Source organism: Monodelphis domestica, chromosome 2, assembly GCF_027887165.1.
Source record: "Monodelphis domestica isolate mMonDom1 chromosome 2, mMonDom1.pri, whole genome shotgun sequence".
NCBI lineage: Eukaryota > Metazoa > Chordata > Mammalia > Didelphimorphia > Didelphidae > Monodelphis > Monodelphis domestica.
The window spans coordinates 249,548,579-249,565,753 of NC_077228.1; the positions used below are offsets into that span (position 1 = coordinate 249,548,579).

At 33.9% G+C, this 17,175-nt stretch overlaps 1 protein-coding gene across 8 annotated transcripts in view; it reads left to right on the forward strand.

Moving 5' to 3' along the window:
* Positions 1-17,175, forward strand: part of ARHGAP44 (Rho GTPase activating protein 44) — a 179,707-nt gene that overhangs the window by 95,105 nt on the left and 67,427 nt on the right. For all 8 annotated transcript variants that reach the window (XM_056817464.1, XM_056817468.1, XM_007483375.2 and 5 more), the window contains 2 exons: positions 7,962-8,073; positions 8,474-8,555. In XM_056817464.1, coding sequence (XP_056673442.1) covers positions 7,962-8,073; positions 8,474-8,555 — 194 coding nt within the window. The remainder of the gene's footprint in view (positions 1-7,961; positions 8,074-8,473; positions 8,556-17,175) is intronic.

Here is a 17,175-nt window from a genome sequence, read left to right on the forward strand (position 1 = left end):
AGATCCCCATAAAAACAAAAAGGGTGGTTTCTCTCTAATGAAAAGGAAATTAAAGCAATCATAAGGACCTATTTTGCCCAATTATATGACAATAAATATGATAATTTTGGTGAAATGGATATTTACAAAAATATTAAATTGACTAGATTAACAAAAGAGGAAATAGAACACTTAAATTATCCTATCTCAGAAAAAGAAATTGAACAAGTTATCAATGAGCTCCCTAAGGAAAAAATCCACCAAGGGGAAAAAAAGAGCCAGATGGATTCACAAGTAAATTCTATCAAACATTTATGGTGCTGATATCTAATCCAAGAATACCAAAAAACAGAGAAAGAATATTATAAACCAATTTTCTTAATGTAAAAATATGAAATAAAATACTAGCAAAAAGACTACAGCAATATATCACAAGGATTATTCACTATGATCAGATGGAATTTATACCAGGAATGCACAAGGCTATCAGCATAATTGACAATATCAATAATCAAACTAACAGAAATCACATGATTATCTCAATAGATGCAAAAAAAAGTCTTTGACAAAATACAACACCCATTCCTATTGAAAACACTAGAAAGCATAGGAATAAAAGGACCTTACAATAACAAATACTATTTATTTAAAACCATCAGCAAGTATCATCTATGATAGGGATAAGTTAGAAATCATCCCCATAATATCAGGAGTGAAGCAAGAATGCCCATTATCACCACTATTATTCATATTTACATAGAAATGCTAGCCTTAGCAATTAGAGAAGGATAAGAAATTGAAAAAATTAAAGTATGTAATGAAACTCTTTGCAGATGATGCAAATGATGTTTTACTTAGAAAATCAAGTAAAAAGCTAGTTGAAATAATAAATAACTAACAAAGTTGTAGGATACAAAATAAACACACACACATCAGCATCTCTATATATTTCTAACAAAACTTAGCAACAATAGTTAGAGAAACTCCATTTAAAATATTTCTAGACAATATAAAATAACTGGGAATCTATTTGCAAAGAGAAATGCGGGAAGTATATGAACATAATTACAAAAAACTTTTCACACAAATAAAGTTAGATGTAAGCAACTGGAAAAACACATTAAATGTTCATGGGTAGACTGAGAAAATATAACAAAAAATGACAATTTTAACAAAATTAATTTACTTATTCAGTACGATACCAACTAAACTACCAAAAAACTATTTTATAGAGCAAGAAAAAATAATAACAAAATTAATGTGGAAGAACAAAAGGTCAAGAATATCAAGGGAACTAATGGAAAAAAAATATGAAGGATGGGGGCCTAGCACTACTAAATCATAAACAGTACTATAAAGCAATAGTCATCAAAACAATCTGTTACTGGCTAAGAAATAGAAGGGTGGATTAATGCAATTAGGTAAATAACCTCAATCATTCTAGAGGAAAATTTGGAATTATACTCAAAGGACATATAAAAGAAAACATGCCAATAACATCACTACTTGGTCTGTATCCTAAAGAGATTTTTTTTTAATGGGAATGAACCTGTTTGCACAAAAATATTTATAGCTTCTCTTTTTGTGATAGCAAAGAATTGGAAACTAAATGGATATTCCTCATTTGGAGAATGGTTGAAAAAATTGTGGCATATGATGGTGATGGAATACTATTGTGCTATAAGGAGTGATGAAGAGAATGATTTCAGAAAGAACTGGAAAGACTAATGCTGAGTAAAATAAGAAGAGCCAGGAGATAATTAATTATACACAGTAATTGCAATATCATGGAACAATCAAATGTGATAGACTTTGCTACTAACAGCAATACAATGATCCAGGACAATTCTGAAAAACTTATGAAAAAGAATTGTATCCAACTCTTGTTGGGATAGAAATACAGAAGAAAATATATGATTTATTGCTTGTTTATTTGAGTATATACTTTGTAGGTTGGTTTCATAAGATTATTTACTTACAAAAATTATTATTATTGAACTTTTTTTTGCAAGATACTATATGTATAACCCAGATGAATTGCTCATCACCTCAGGGAGGGAAGAGGGAAGAAAGGAGATAAACAATACAGATCATATAACTTTGGAAAACTTATGTGAAAATTTGTTATTAAAATTAAATAAAAATAAAATTCAAAAAAATGAAGTGCTTTTATTAATATTTTGGAGTATGTGGAAATTTTTCTTTAATCAATGGTTTCCTTGGTGTAAAAATTCAGGAACTGGCTCTCTGATTCAAAGTGCATGGAAATTTTAGTTTCTTTAAATTTCAAATAGCTTTCTTAACTGGTTGTGCCATTCTCAACTCTATCAATAATGTATTAGTATTCCTTATTTTCCACAACCCCACCATCACCAACTATTACCATTTTTTGCCATTTTTGTGGAATACAAGATTAAGTCTCAGAGTTGTTTTGCTTTGCCTTTCTCTTATTATTATTGGTTTGTAGAATTTCTTGTGGTTATGAATGTTTTATAGTCCATTGGAGAACTATTTCTTCATATCCTTTGACCATTTATCCATTGGGGAATAATTTTTAGTTACACACACATACATATACATTAACTACTTATTTATTTTGAATCCCAAATGCTCATCAGAGAAATCTGAAAGATTTTTTTTTCTCATTTGTTGTCTATGCAGAAGCAGTTCCATTTCATATAAACAAAGTTATGTATCTTATCTTTGCAGTTGTTTCTAAGTCTTGTTTGGCTCCCCATAAAAGAAATGAAAACAATATGATTGCTTTCTCTTCTAATTTTTAAAAAGTGTTATATTGAACATAAAATTTGCATATCCATTTAGGATGTATTGTGGGGTGTGATGTAAAGTGTTGGCCTAAGCCTAATTTCTGCCAGACTGTTTTCTGATCCTCCCAGAAGTATTTTTTAATCAGATAGAGTTTTTCTCTAGGCTATTAATTTTTTTCTACTTTATCAAACATTAGGTTATTGAATTCTGGTGTTTCTGAATCTTCCTTATCTCTTATGTTACATTGATCAATCCCTTTATTCTTTAACCACTGCCAGAAGAATTTGATTACTGACTTAAGGCTTCTAATGACTCAAACTTATAGTTTGAGGTCTAGAAGTATTATTCTGCTTTAATCTTTTTTTCATCTTTTTCCTTTATATTCTAGATCTTTTGTCTTTCCAAATAAATTTCATAATTATTTTTATAAAATTGTATAAAGTATTCCATGGGAAATTTAATTAACATTGTAAATTAGCTTGCTTGTATTTTTTGTATGTTTGTATTGTCATGACCTAGCTATGAGCACTGAATATTCCTTCAGCTACTTACGTTTTTCTTTATTTCTTTAAGGAGTACTTTTTAAACAAATTTATGAAAATCTTTTATGTGCTTTGGGAGATTGATCCCTACATGTTTAATGCATTTTGTAGTTATCTGGAATGGGATTTCCCTTTCTATTTTTGTTTCTTGTGCTTTGTTATTATTGTTGCTGATTTTTTAGGATTCATGTTATAACACAAAACTTTATTGAAGCTATTAATTTTCTCAGGCATTTTTTCTGATTCTCTGGGGTTTTCCAAGTTAGCCATCATATAGTCAATATACATGGATAGTTTTATTTATTCTTTGCCTATATTTATTCCTTTCATTCATTTTTTTCTTTTATTACTATTTTTAGTATTTTCAGAGAAAGTTGGCATCCTTGCTTTAGTCTCATATGCAGAAGGCTCTAGTTTGTCTCCATGGCATGTGATACTTGCTTTTAATTTTAAATAGATTTTTATAATGTTAAAGAAATATTATGATATTAAAGTTACCTGCCTCTAATTTGGAGAGCTTTTTATTTTAAAAGAGTGTTAGAAAAGATTTTTTTTTCTGTGTTGATTAAGAGAATTGTGTGGTTTGGAATGTTTTGTTTTTTAATATGATAAGTTAACTAATAAATATAAATAATAAAATAATAAATGTTTTCCTAATATCAGATCATTTTAGCATCTATGATACCAATCCCCCTTAATTATAAAGAATGATTTCTTGAATAAATCGCTATAGTTGGTCCTACCAGAGGATTTTGTTTTAAATTTGAGTCAATGTTCATTAATAATATTAGCATATGATTTTCTTTCTATGTTTTATTTTTCATTGATTTCAGTATTGGGGCAATATTTTTAGTCTCATAGAAGAATTCTGGTAGAGTGATTTCTTTCTCAATTCTAAAAGTCTGAAAGAACTTTCTTGTGAATCCACCTAGATTAGGAGGATTTTTTTCCCCTTCACAGCTTTTCTGATATTAGGTTATTAAAATCTTCTCTCTCTCTCTGATAGTTTGTACATTTTAAGTTTTTAAGGTATTCCTCTGTTTCATTTCTGTTTCTATTTTGTTATATATAGCTATGGATAATACATTTTTATTATTCTTTGCTTTTTTCTTCTGGATTTACTGTAAATCCACTTGCATTTACTATTTTTATGGCTTGATTTTCTGCTTTCTTCTTTTTTTAACAAGATTAGCTATCAATTACATTAGTCTTTTCAAAGAATCGAATTTTGGTTTTGTTTATTATTTTGTGAGGTTTTTGTTTGATTTAATTTTGTACTTAATGTTTTTTATTTAATTTTTATTTATTTTTTAAAAGTCAATTTAGAACATTATTTCTTGGTTACAAGAATCATATTCTTTCCCTCCCTCCCCTCCATCCAACCTTCCTATGGCTGACTCGCAATTCCAATGTGTATTACATGTTTCCTTGATCAAAACCTATTTCCATGTTGTTGATGTTTGCACTAGGATGTTCATTTAGAGTCTATATCCCCAATCATATCCCCTCGACCCATATAATCAAGCAGTTGTTTTGCTTCTGTGTTTCTGCTACCACAGTTTTTCCTCTGAATGTGAACAGTGTTCTTTCTCATAGATCCCTCCAGGTTGTTCAGAATCACTGCATTGCTACTAATGGAGAAGTCCATTACATTCAATTGTACCACAGTGTATCAGTTTCTGTGTATAACGTTCTCCTGGTTCTGCTCCTTTCACTCTGCATCAATTCCTGGAGGTCTTTCAAGTTCACATGGAATTCCTCCAGTTTATTATTCCTTTTAGCACAATAGTATTCCATCACCAACAGATACCACAATTTGTTCAGCCATTCCCCAATAGGTCATCCCCTCGTTTTCCAATTTTTTGCTACCACAAAGAGCATGGCCAGAAATAGTTCTGTACACTTATTTTTCCCTAATATGTCTTTGGGGTACAAGCCCAGCAGTGGTATGGCTGGATCAAAAGGCAGTCAGTCTTTTAAAGCCCTTTGGGCATGGTTCCAAATTGCCATCCAGAATGGTTGGAACCTATTTCCTTCTGTCCAACCTTTTAACCTCCCTCTCCCTTCCAGGTCAAATTCAATCATGTCAGGATCAAATACAGAGTCACATAACCCTCACTAGATGATGTAACTAGGAGACCAGCCTAGTTAATGTAAGTGACCTAGCTCCAGGAGCACAGGGATGTGTGATCCTGGGGGAGGATTCCTTTCTCAGATGTTAGCCCAATAGAGGCCAGGAAAGATTTCATTTTTGTCTTTGTGTATTTCCAGAACCTAATACAACGCAAGAACTCAATAATGCTTCTTAAATTTAATTGAATAGACCATATCCATCTCTAGTATTCTCTCTTTCCTTTGTTTCCTTGATACTTCCATCTCTTCCTTATAGCCTCTCTTCTTACTGCTACTTCTCAGTTTTATTTGATCATCATCTATCTTCCACAAGTTCTATCCAGGGCCCTTTTTTTCTTCTGTTTTATTTAACTTCTCTTTCTAATAACCTTCCATGAGTTGTTTCATCTTCTCAATGGAGGTTATTCCAAAATCTATATACTCTATTTTAATCTTTCTCCTGAACTCCAGTCATGCATCAACAATTCCTCTGGAATAGTCCAATGGTATCTCAAACTCAAGATCATAGAATCGGATCATTGTAAGGGACCTCAAAAGTCATTTAATTCAACCCAAAACTGAATGGAAATCCTCTCAATGATAATTCTGGCAAATAGTCAATAAGTCTTTGCTTATAGACATCAAGTAAGAAAAAACATTATTTCCTGAGTCAACCTATTCCAGATTCAGTAATTCTAATTATTAGGAAATTTTTCCTTCCATCAAACCTAAAGGTGCCTCCATAGCCTGGTTGGTGAAGACCTGGCACCCCATGCAGAGCTGGCACTCAGGGAGCTTATCTGTTCCCCCTCTTCCCAGCACCTGAGGACATTTTTGCATGCCCCACCCCTCTGTCCAGCCAAACACTTTCTCCCTCAGCTCTCTCCAGTAAATCAGTGGCTCACAAACAATTTGAATTTGCCCTCTGGGAGCTGGAACTTGATAAAGGTTCCCCAATACTGCTCTATAGCTTCAAACAAGTGCTTCTATTTTGTTCCCTCATGCCAAGCAGAGCAATCTAATTTTTTTCTAGCACATAATATGACACAGTATTTATAGAGAATTCCATAAGGCAAACAATAGGGCCTTAAGTAACAAACTTTTTAGGGGATAGGTAGTCCTAGAGGAGCATTTCAAATAAGCAAAGAAGGTACAATTGGACAATAGGGAAGCAGGTTAGTTCAATGTCTGGAAGTTAAGGGAGGAAAAAAATATAGGAAGGGGAGTTGGTGAACAGTGTCATGCATAGCAGAAAAGTCAAGGTGAAGAGAGATCTATTCCACTGGTTATCACATGTGTTCTTGACTCGAACCCATTTCCCTGTTGTTGGAGTTTGCATTATAGTGTTCATTTAGAGTCTCTCCTCAGTCTTATCTCCTCCAACCCTGTAGTCAAGCAGTTGCTTTTCAGCGATGTTTTTATTCCCACAGTTTATCCTCTGCTTGTGGGTAGTATTTTTTTTTAGATCCCTGCAGATTGTTCAGGGATTGCATTGATACTAATGGAGAAGTCCATCACCTTCGATTGTACCACAATGTATCAGTCTCTGTGTACAATGTTTTCCTGGTTCTGCTCCTCTCGCTCTGCATTACTTCCTGGAGGTTGTTCCAGTCTCCATGGAACTTCTCCACTTTATTATTCCTTTTAGCACAATAGTATTCCATCACCAACATATACCACAATTTGTTCAGCCATTCCCCAATTGAGGGGCATCCCCTCATTTTCCAATTTTTGGCCACCACAAAGAGCGCAGCTATGAATATTTTTGTACAAGTCTTTTTGTCCATTATCTCTTTGGGGTACAAGCCCAGCAGTGCTATGGCTGGATCAAAGGGCAGACAGTCTTTTATCGCCCTTTGGACATAGTTCCAAATTGCCCTCCAGAATGGTTGGATCAATTCACAACTCCACCAGAATGAATTAATGTCCCCACTTTGCCACATACTATATTGAGCTGCCTGTAGGAGATATTAATTTGACTCTCACATGAGCATAAAAAAGAAGACATAATTCTCTACCTTACAATTCCCTTCCTGAAAAGAATAACAGAGGTGACTCCGTAGTTACAGAATTAAAAAAGAGGAAAAGAGTGAATTAGTATTCAAAAGATACTTAACCAACTTGTTTTCTAGCTCTAATTTGCTTTGGAGGCTCCCCTCCAACTCTGTCCTTAATTCTATTTTCTTCAGATCTTCAACTCCCTTCTAATTTTCTACCACATTCTGTATATCTCTTAGATACTCTCTAGCTCAGACTCTAAGGATCAAAGGGTATCAGTTAATTTTATGCTTTTAGTACATACAGACTTAAAGCAAATTTATTGAGTCTTACCAAAATCATTAGCTTGTGAGTGTACAAAGTTTGGCTGATAGTCACTACAACTCACATTTTACAACTCAACTTTAAATTGTAGAAACTTGCCTAACTTCCAGAATAACATTCTTCTTTAACAAAAACTTTGCATGAAAAGAAATCTGAGGGTCTGTGTGATGTGACTTTTTCAGTTTCTGATCTGCATGATCTGTTCCTATTAAAAAAATTTTTTTTTCTTCCTGGCAGGGCCTTTTTAGAGTGGCTCCCTCTGCTTCCAAACTGAAAAAGCTGAAAGCTGCTCTGGACTGCTGTGTACTGGATGTGCAGGAATACTCAGCTGACCCTCATGCTATTGCAGGTAGTCTGGAGTTGCCTGGTTGTCATGCGGCTGAGTTAGGCAGGGATTTTCAGGAAAGGGAATGAATGAACCTTTAAGGTAGGTGTGTCTTGGACACTAAAACCAATGAATACCCATCAGAGATGTCCAAGAGCTATTTACCCAATTCTAAGTCATACACCAAAAAAAGATCAAGACAAAAATACATCATTTCCAGGATTATTCTTTGTTTTGTCCAGCATGCCTTGGCTAAGATTGATTGTGAAATAGAAATGGCAGGTATCCACTCTCAATATAGTGCCTAAAGAGTATGTTCAGTGCTCTTAACCAATCTCTAGATATGTATATATAAGGCCACTTGTCAAGTGCCTTCCTCTGTCCTGTCATAATTGCTGATGGTAAATAATTTGTTCATATCCAGGAGCTCTAAAATCTTATCTTAGAGAGTTGCCAGAACCTCTCATGACCTTTGAACTTTATGAAGAGTGGATTCAGGCATCCAAGTGAGTATCCTAAGTTCCATGAAAGCTATATGTTGTTTTTTAAATACATAATTTACAGAGAGAAATGCTGAAGTAGCCTCTGTTCCAATTCCAGGAGATAAGACAAAGAAGAACTAGTCCTAAAAGAATAAGGGAATAGAGAGCCAAAAAAATATTGCTGATAGATCAGAAAAATGGGAAATATATGGCCAGATAATACAAAAGCCTTATTACAAATTATTGGTGCCTCTATGTAATGAACACTCTGTCTCCAAAATTACATAAATCATTATTGTAACCTGCCCTTGGGCAAGAACTGATTTAGATATATAGATGGGTTTATGTTCTGAAAATGCAATTGGACTCTAAGTAAAAATTCATATTAGGTGAAACAGAACAGAAGGTTTGTTCTTAAAGATGAGGGAGGGGGAAATGTGAATGGAGAAACTGCACAGTTTCAGAACTTGAGAGTGTAAGAACTGAGGCAAAAGTTCAATGATAGCAAAATCTTTTAACTAACTAATTAGTGAACAGCTGAAGTGGAAGATCAAAAGTCTACAAAGGGGAAAGTATTTCAAGAGTTTTCTGGTCATGGGAACCAAATTAAATTAAAACAATGGGATTGGGGTATCAGGACCTGAAGAAATGCAGTTTGGTCCAAAATTAGAGGTGACAAATAGAATGACAAACAGAAAAGGCTCAATCTGTTTCCCCAATTATTGGAGACTGAAAAAACTTGAAGGTAAAGCAGAGAATAATTAAGAAGTGAAGTTATTCTCTACTAATTTAGACAATTAACACATGTTTATCTAATAGAATTAGATAGGTTAAACTAGATGAGACTAGACTTAGCTGATTAGTTTGTAATTTGCACCTCTAAGATTTCTCATTTTATAGGAAATATCAACACTCAGTTGTTTTTTGTGCTTTTTGTTGACCATTTCTCTACCAAGAGATGGGGAGGTACATATATACCTAATAATCATAATACCCTGGACTCAAAAATGGTCATTGCATTGATCTGAGGTTTCGTGTTATCAAATATTACTTTCTTTTATAATAATATAGTAATTGTGTATGTTTTTCTTTTAGTTATATTGACTTTGCTTCAGTTCTTAAGTCTTCCTAAATTTTCTCTGAATTATTCATATATATTGGTATATATATAACAACAATTTTACATTATATTCTTATGCCATTTATTTAGCTCTTCCCTCAACTGATGTTTTGGGTTTTTTTAATATTTTATAATACTTTAGTGATTCCTTTTTAAAAATAAAAAGTTTTGATTATTGTCTATGAGAGAAGAGGTATGACTTCTAGTACATAAATAAGTAATTATAGTGTAGTATAAGTAAGTATAAGTATAGTAAGTAAGTAAGAGACAAGGTTGTTCCCTAAGGACAAAGTTTAAAAAGAATTTCTTTCTTCCCTTGGATAATGAAGATCCCTAGCACAGTACCTGGCAATAGTAGACGCTTAATTTTATTGATTAATCAATTGAAGTGAGAAGTGGTGATAAAAGAGTCTTTTTAAAAAATCATATCCTTTTTATTTTAAGATAATAAACATGGATATAGGTATTCCTAACTTTATAGAACTATTTGTAAAAAGTGGTATGAAAATGGGCATTTTGTAAATCAAATGTTTTTAAGTGAACCAAAAAAAACTTATTATCAAATAAGATATTTACAAAGTGCTTAGTACAATGCCTCAAACATAATAAGAGCTTAATAAATGATTGTTCTCTCCCCACCCCACTGCCCCCCATTATTTTAGACACTGAAAATCAGTCAGTTTTAGAGCCTTGGAATCTTTTTTCCCTCTCCCCCACTCCCAAATTCAATTAGTTGTCAAGTCCTTTCTTCCTCCACCACAGCTCTCAAATCCATGCTTCTCTCTATTCATATAGTCACTACCCTATTTCAGGTCATTCTCATATCTTATCTAGACTATTATGATAACTTTCTAATTGAACTTGTCACTACAAGTCCTCCCCTCTCAAATTTGTGTTCTATACAGTGAACAAATCTGACCATATCATTCCTCTGTCTATCTGGCATCTTGGATAAATAATAAACTCCTTGGATTGACATTTAAAAGACCCTCTTCAATTTGTCTCCAATATACAACTTTCTACCTTTGTTTCACACCAATTACCCTTACATGGTCTAGCCATTCTAGCCAAGTTGGACTAATCACATTATTCACCAAATATATCAAATAGGCCATCTTCCGCATCTGTGTATGTGCACAATGGCTGAAATGCACTACCACCTCATTTCCCCTTTTCAGAATCCTTAACTTTCTTTCATGCTCAGCTCAGGCATTGCCTCTTCTTTGAAGATTTCTCAATCTACACATACCCAAACCTACCTCTACCACATATCCTTCACCTCAAATTATTTATTTATTTGTTTCTTCATCTGTTATATGATGTAACTTCTGCAGAAAAAGAGATTGTTATGTTTTTATCCTTGTTAGCATTTAATGTAAAGTGGGTACTTAATAAATGTATGCTATTTTACTGAGAAACTCAACAACTTTGGAGGCACTGATGAATTGGGAAATGTACTAGACTTCTAATAAGGAACATAGATTCAAATTTCTACTTTGTTAAATCTAGTTGTGATTTTTGGGTAATTAAAGGAAAAAGAAGGGGATGGTAAGGTGGAGATGATAGATAGAGAAGGGAAAAACAATGATTTTTGCCATTGGGGTATATTACAGATTACCAGACAAAAAGAGAAAATAGATGAGGAATTTGAGAAAGAGATCACAAGTTTGTCAAAGAGGAATGATATAATAGTGAGAGATTCAATTATACAGATACATGTTAGAACTCTCTATTAATAGCAGAGAAAGTAATAACTTTTTGACTTGTCTTTGTAATAATTTCATCCTTCAAAAGATGGAGAAAACAAAAAGGAGACATTTTATTCTGGCTCTGATTCTCACTAATTGTGAGAACTAATGGTTCTTGGGATGGAAATTTGGGAATTTAAGAAGGAATAGAGAAGAATCTCTAGTCTAGATTTTATGATAGTATAGGAGAGGAAATCTGAGCATGATCTTACTCCAAATCTGAAGAAACTTGATTAGAAAGCATTCAGAAAGAAATATGTAGGATTTCATAGAGTAAAATCCTTCAGGAGATATAGGATATGCTCATGAAAGAAATTTTGAAGAAATAAACAGATACTTCAAATGAAGAAGTAAAGTGAAAATTGTCTAAAGAAACCAACATGAATGTACCAACCAACTTAGATTTTAAAAGGAAGTATTCAGAAGTTGGACAAGACCAAGTATCAAAAGATGAATATGAATATGGCACCATTCTATAAAAATTATATAAGGAACACTAAGCTGCAGCATTAGTTCAGGCCAGCAAAGGAAAACAAAAGGCTTTTTTCTTTGTTTTGCCGTATTTGGGGTTGGATGAGGGTGAAAGAGGACCTTTTAACTAACAGCAGAGGAAAGACAGAACAGCTTAATTCTGATTTTGTTTCTGTTTTTTCGGCAAAGGAGAAGCACGTTTCCCCTGGAAATGACAGATCAAACGTGACTGACAGGGAATTGATACCCAAGATAAGTAAGGAGAAAGCAAGAGAGCACCTAACTTCCCTTGATGAATTCGAGTCTTCTGGCCCAGGTGAACTACATTTTCTGGTCCTGAAAGAACTGGCAAATGTGATTGCTGAAACACTATCAAAGATACTCTTGCTATCAGACTCCCTACAAAAAAAAAAATTCAGGGTTTCTCAAGCACTGCAATGTGCCTGTTGACATTCTAAATTTGGTTGAAAGATGGAAAATGGGAGAAATACAAAATAGAAAGTAAAATATTTCAATTTTCTTAAAAAGAAAGAGAACAGATTCTGTTTAACTTCAAGTCTAGGAAAATTCTAAAATAGATCTTTAAAGAGATATTCTAAAAGGAAACATTGGTTATTAGACCAACATGGCTTCAGAAAGAAGTCCTGATAGATTTCCCTCATTTCCTTTTTTTATAAGGTTATTAAATTAGTAGATGAGAGAGATGTTATATAGTTTTACTATACTTTGGCAAAGCTTTTAATAGAATATTCTCAAAGTATTTTTATGAAAAAGAAGGAAAAATATGGATTAAACAATTATACAATCACATAGGTTCAGCTCTTGTTGGATGCCAGAGAAGTTCATAATGGTTTACTATCATCATGAAAGGAGGTCCCTAGTGGAATACACTGTGGATTTGTGCTTTGTTTCTGTGGCATTTGATATTTTTATCAATTGCCAGGATGAAGCCATAGTTGATATGATCATCAAATTAGCAGATGTAATTAATCTAACAGGAATAGTATCTTTACATGTTAGAGAACTGAGCTAAATAAATGAAGCTACGTTTCAGCATCATTTATTTCAGCACAAAAAAAAACTTCAGAAGTATGATAGTGGAGGCATTGGTAGACAGCTAATGTGCTGTAAAATATTGGGGGATTTTAGTGGATTGCTAGCTTTATATTAGTCAATATTAGTGTGATGCTGCAGCCAAGAAAGCTAATGTGATCTTGGGCTGCATTAAGCAGGGTATAACTTGTAAGAACATGGAGGTGATTGTCCATTTATACTCTGCCCTAATCAAAATTGATGATATTGATAAGCTGAAGAGTGTCCAGAAAAGAGCAACTTTGGTGAGTCTTGAGGCGTATATGAAGAATGATCAACTTGGAATGGTTAGCCTAAAGAAAATAAATCAGAAGGGGTCCAACCACCATCTTCAACTATTTTGGAATCTGGAAGAGAAATTAAATTTGTTCTGTTCACCCCAGAGGGTAGAACCAGAAGCAATGAATAGAAATTGTAAGAGGTATATTTAGACTCAAAGTCAGGTAAAATTTGCTAATTACAAAAGTTCAGTGGGCTGCCTAGAGAAACGGTGGTTTCTCCTGTTTGGAGGTATTCAAATAGAGGTAGGAACATCACTTTTCAGAGAATAGTTGAGATTCCTTTAGTGAATAGCTGCTAAAATCCCTTACAACTAGGGTTCTGTGATTATGAGAAATTACTTGGCCTATTGGGGTCACAGTTTCTTTATCTATTAAATGAGTTGAACTAAATGATAGTAAAACTTCCAACTTAACTAATCTGTTTCTATAATCTAACATAGCAAAACTATAACTTTCCTATTTTGGTATTTTGAAGCAGTGATAGCAAAAAGAGCCCTGGGTTTTAAAGAAAAGACCTTGATTCAAAAATCTGACTTCATATGTAGCAAAGTGCTTCAGAAAAATGTAAAACTTTGTGATTGTTATTAAGGGAAAGAATTACTTAACAATATTGGGTATTACTATAGAGCTGAACTGTAAATATTTAGTCTTCCCTACTTGCCTTTTCCTTACTGTATAGAGGTAGAGCTGAATTGTCCCAGTTCTATCTAACCTGGTTGGGAAACAAGGTAGAAAGAGGGTATTTAGGATGTGATTTTTTTTTTACCTCGTTCTCAGGAGATTTAATCAGACACACCTTATTACAACAATTAGCTCCTTATTAATTTTTTTTGCAGTATGAGCCAAGCTTGCTTTGTTTTTTAATTTAAATTTTTAAGTTTATTTGTTACATTAAAATATCCACATTAACCCTTCCCTTCCTCTTCTCCTCCCATTAGAGAAACCATCTTTTGACAAAAAGATATATGTAGATATAAAACTTTTATCTTTTACCTTCATGTAGATATTTCCATTTTTTTAAATCAACCTGTTTGTCATTTCATGAAGAAGGGAAGCAGTATTCCATCACAATATTATTGGGGGGGGGGCGGTTAAGGACATTATTAAGGCCTTCAGGAGCATGTGATTTCTAGGTGGCATCTAGGAGTATAGAATGTATAAAATGAATACTGGTTTGGGAGTAAGAAAGTCCTGACTTCCAATGTGACCTCAGACATTTACTAGCCAAGCTGTGTGATCCTAGGCAAATCATTTAACTGCCATCTGGCTCAGTTTCCACATCTGTTAAATGACTATATTAATAGCACTTACCTCTGGTGATTTTTGTGAAAACCAAATGAAATAATATAAAGATAAGGTACTTAGCATAGTGGCACATAGGAAGCTATTATTATTCATTCTCCATTTTATAGAATTCATATCAGACAAAAAAATTAGTGAGAGAATACTTAATCTCACAACCCATATCCAATAAAATTCCTAACATTCAGACAGAGGTTTGATTCTGGCTTAATTTAAATTCTTGCTTATAACTTGCCAACTCCTAGACCCTGTAATTGTAACAAAAACCAAGATAGTGGAAGCTTTAAGGTAAAAGATGTTAACAGAATATATTATATCTGTTAATGTATAGGAATAGAGAGAGAAAGGGAAGGGAAAGAGCAATTTTTTTAAATTATTTAGCTTTAAACTTTAAACACAGTTACAAACTATAACTTCATTTCCAGTATTTGCTCCAATGGGCCAGATGACCCTCTTTTGCTACCATGGCTCAGGCCACCTTTAATTTTCCCCTTTCAGTCTTTTATTTGTTTTCCTTTTTATGGCTGTCCTTGTTCTGCCGATTCTTTCCAGTTTATCTTCCTAGTTTAGTCCTAGGTAGGTGCTGCTGCTGCTCAGCTCTTGCAGAAACACTTCCTTTCTCTTAGTAACTCACAGACTTTATGTGTCCCTTTAAGAACTCCAGTTTGTGACTCAAGTCAGCTTTCTTATGTAGAGAACTGAGGCAAAGCTTGGTGGTCTGACTTGCAAATCCCAGGATATCAGGCAGTTCTCAAACCCCTATTATATTCAAATAACATGAATACTTCTAAAAAGTTTTTTTCCTAAGTTTGACATTTTTATGTTAACTTGATTTTTAATGAAAACAAAATAATTAGGATTATTGATATTGTATTTTTATATTGTACATATAAACTTTCATAAATCCTCTAGAGCATATTCAGTGGTCATTTGTTTGAAGACTTTTACTGAAAAAGAATCCATTACCTCTTGAGTTAGCCCAATTCACTTTTTATAACTCTTATTAAGAATTTTTTTTCTGGTATCAAGCCCAAGTCCCTCTCTTTGCAATTTATACCCATTGTTCCTTGGCCCTATCTAATAGGGAAGAAGTCTAAACTTCAACTACTCTAAGAATATCTACCATATTCCCCACAAGTCTTCTATTCTTCAACCTCAAACTCAAACATAGAGCCCCTGTATTCAAAACCCAGTACCATCCTAGTTGCTTTCTTCTGGACACTTCACAGCTTATCAATGTCCATCCTAGGGTGTGGTGCCCAGAATTAAAATTATTCAATGTGTTCTGAAAATAGCAGAGTATAGCATATCCATAGTCCCAAATACTATGCCTTTAAGAATTTTTCCAACTTAATGTAATTTTTACTTTCACTTTAAAATTTTTTGAATGACAAATTGTCTCCCTCCCTCCCCTCCTTAGAAAAGGAAAGCAATTTGATTTTAAAAAAAAGTTTTACACGTGCAGCCATGCAAAACATTTTAATATTAGTCAGTTGTGTAGGAAAATGAAGAAGAAACAGAGGCAGAAGTAGCAGGAGGAGAAGAAGAAATAGAGGCAAAAGTAAAGAAGAAGAAGAAGAAGAAGAAGAAGAAGAAGAAGAAGAAGAAGAAGAAGAAGAAGAAGAAGAAGAAGAAGAAGAAGAAGAAGAAGAAGAAGAAGAAGAAGAAGAAGAAGAAGAAGAAGAAGAAGAAGAAGAAGAAGAAGAAGAAGAAGAAGAAGAAGAAGAAGAAAGAAGGAGGAGGAGGAGGAGGAGCAGCAGCAGCAGCAGGAGGAGGAGCAGGAGGAGCAGGAGGAGCAGGAGGAGCAGGAGGAGGAGGAGGAGGAGCAGGAGCAGGAGCAGGAGGAGCAGGAGCAGGAAGAGGGAGGGAGGGAGGGAGGAGAGGGAGGAAGGGAGGAAGGAAGGAAGGGAGGAAGGAAGGAAGGAAGGAAGGAAGGAAGGAAGGAAGGAAGGAAGGAAGGAAGGAAGGAAGGAAGGAAGGAAGGAAGGAAGGAAGGAAGGAAGGAAGGAAGGAAGGAAGGAAGGAAGGAAGGAAGGAAGGAAGGAAGGAAGGAAGGAAGGAAGGAAGGAAGGAAGGAAGGAAGGAAAAAAAGAAACATGCTGCAGTCTGCATTCAGACTCTTAAATTCTTTCTCTGGAGGTAGATAGCATTTGTCATCATGAGTCCTTTGTAATTGCACAGTGATAACTGAAATGGTTCTTTATTCTAATTCCTTCCATTTCTTTTTCTTCTCTTATTGCTATAGCTGGCATTTCTAGTAAAATGTTGAATAATAGTGGTCCATTGATCTCTCTGAAAAGGCTAGAAAGAAAAAGCTTCTCTGAGAAGCTAGAAAGCTTTTCACCATACTAGATAATGCTTATTAATGGTTTCAGATAAATTTACTATTTTAAGGAATGCTCCATTTACTCCAATGCTTTCTGGTGTTTTTAATAGGAAAGAGTATTATATTTTTTTTTCAAAAGCTTTTTCTACATCTATGGAGATAATAATATAATTTTGTTGTTCTTGTTATTTATATTATCAGTTATGCTGATAGTTTTGAAACAGCTGTGAATTCCTAGTATAAATCCCTTTGGTCCTAGTGTATAATGTTTGTGATATATTGCTGTAATTGCTGTAGTTTCCTC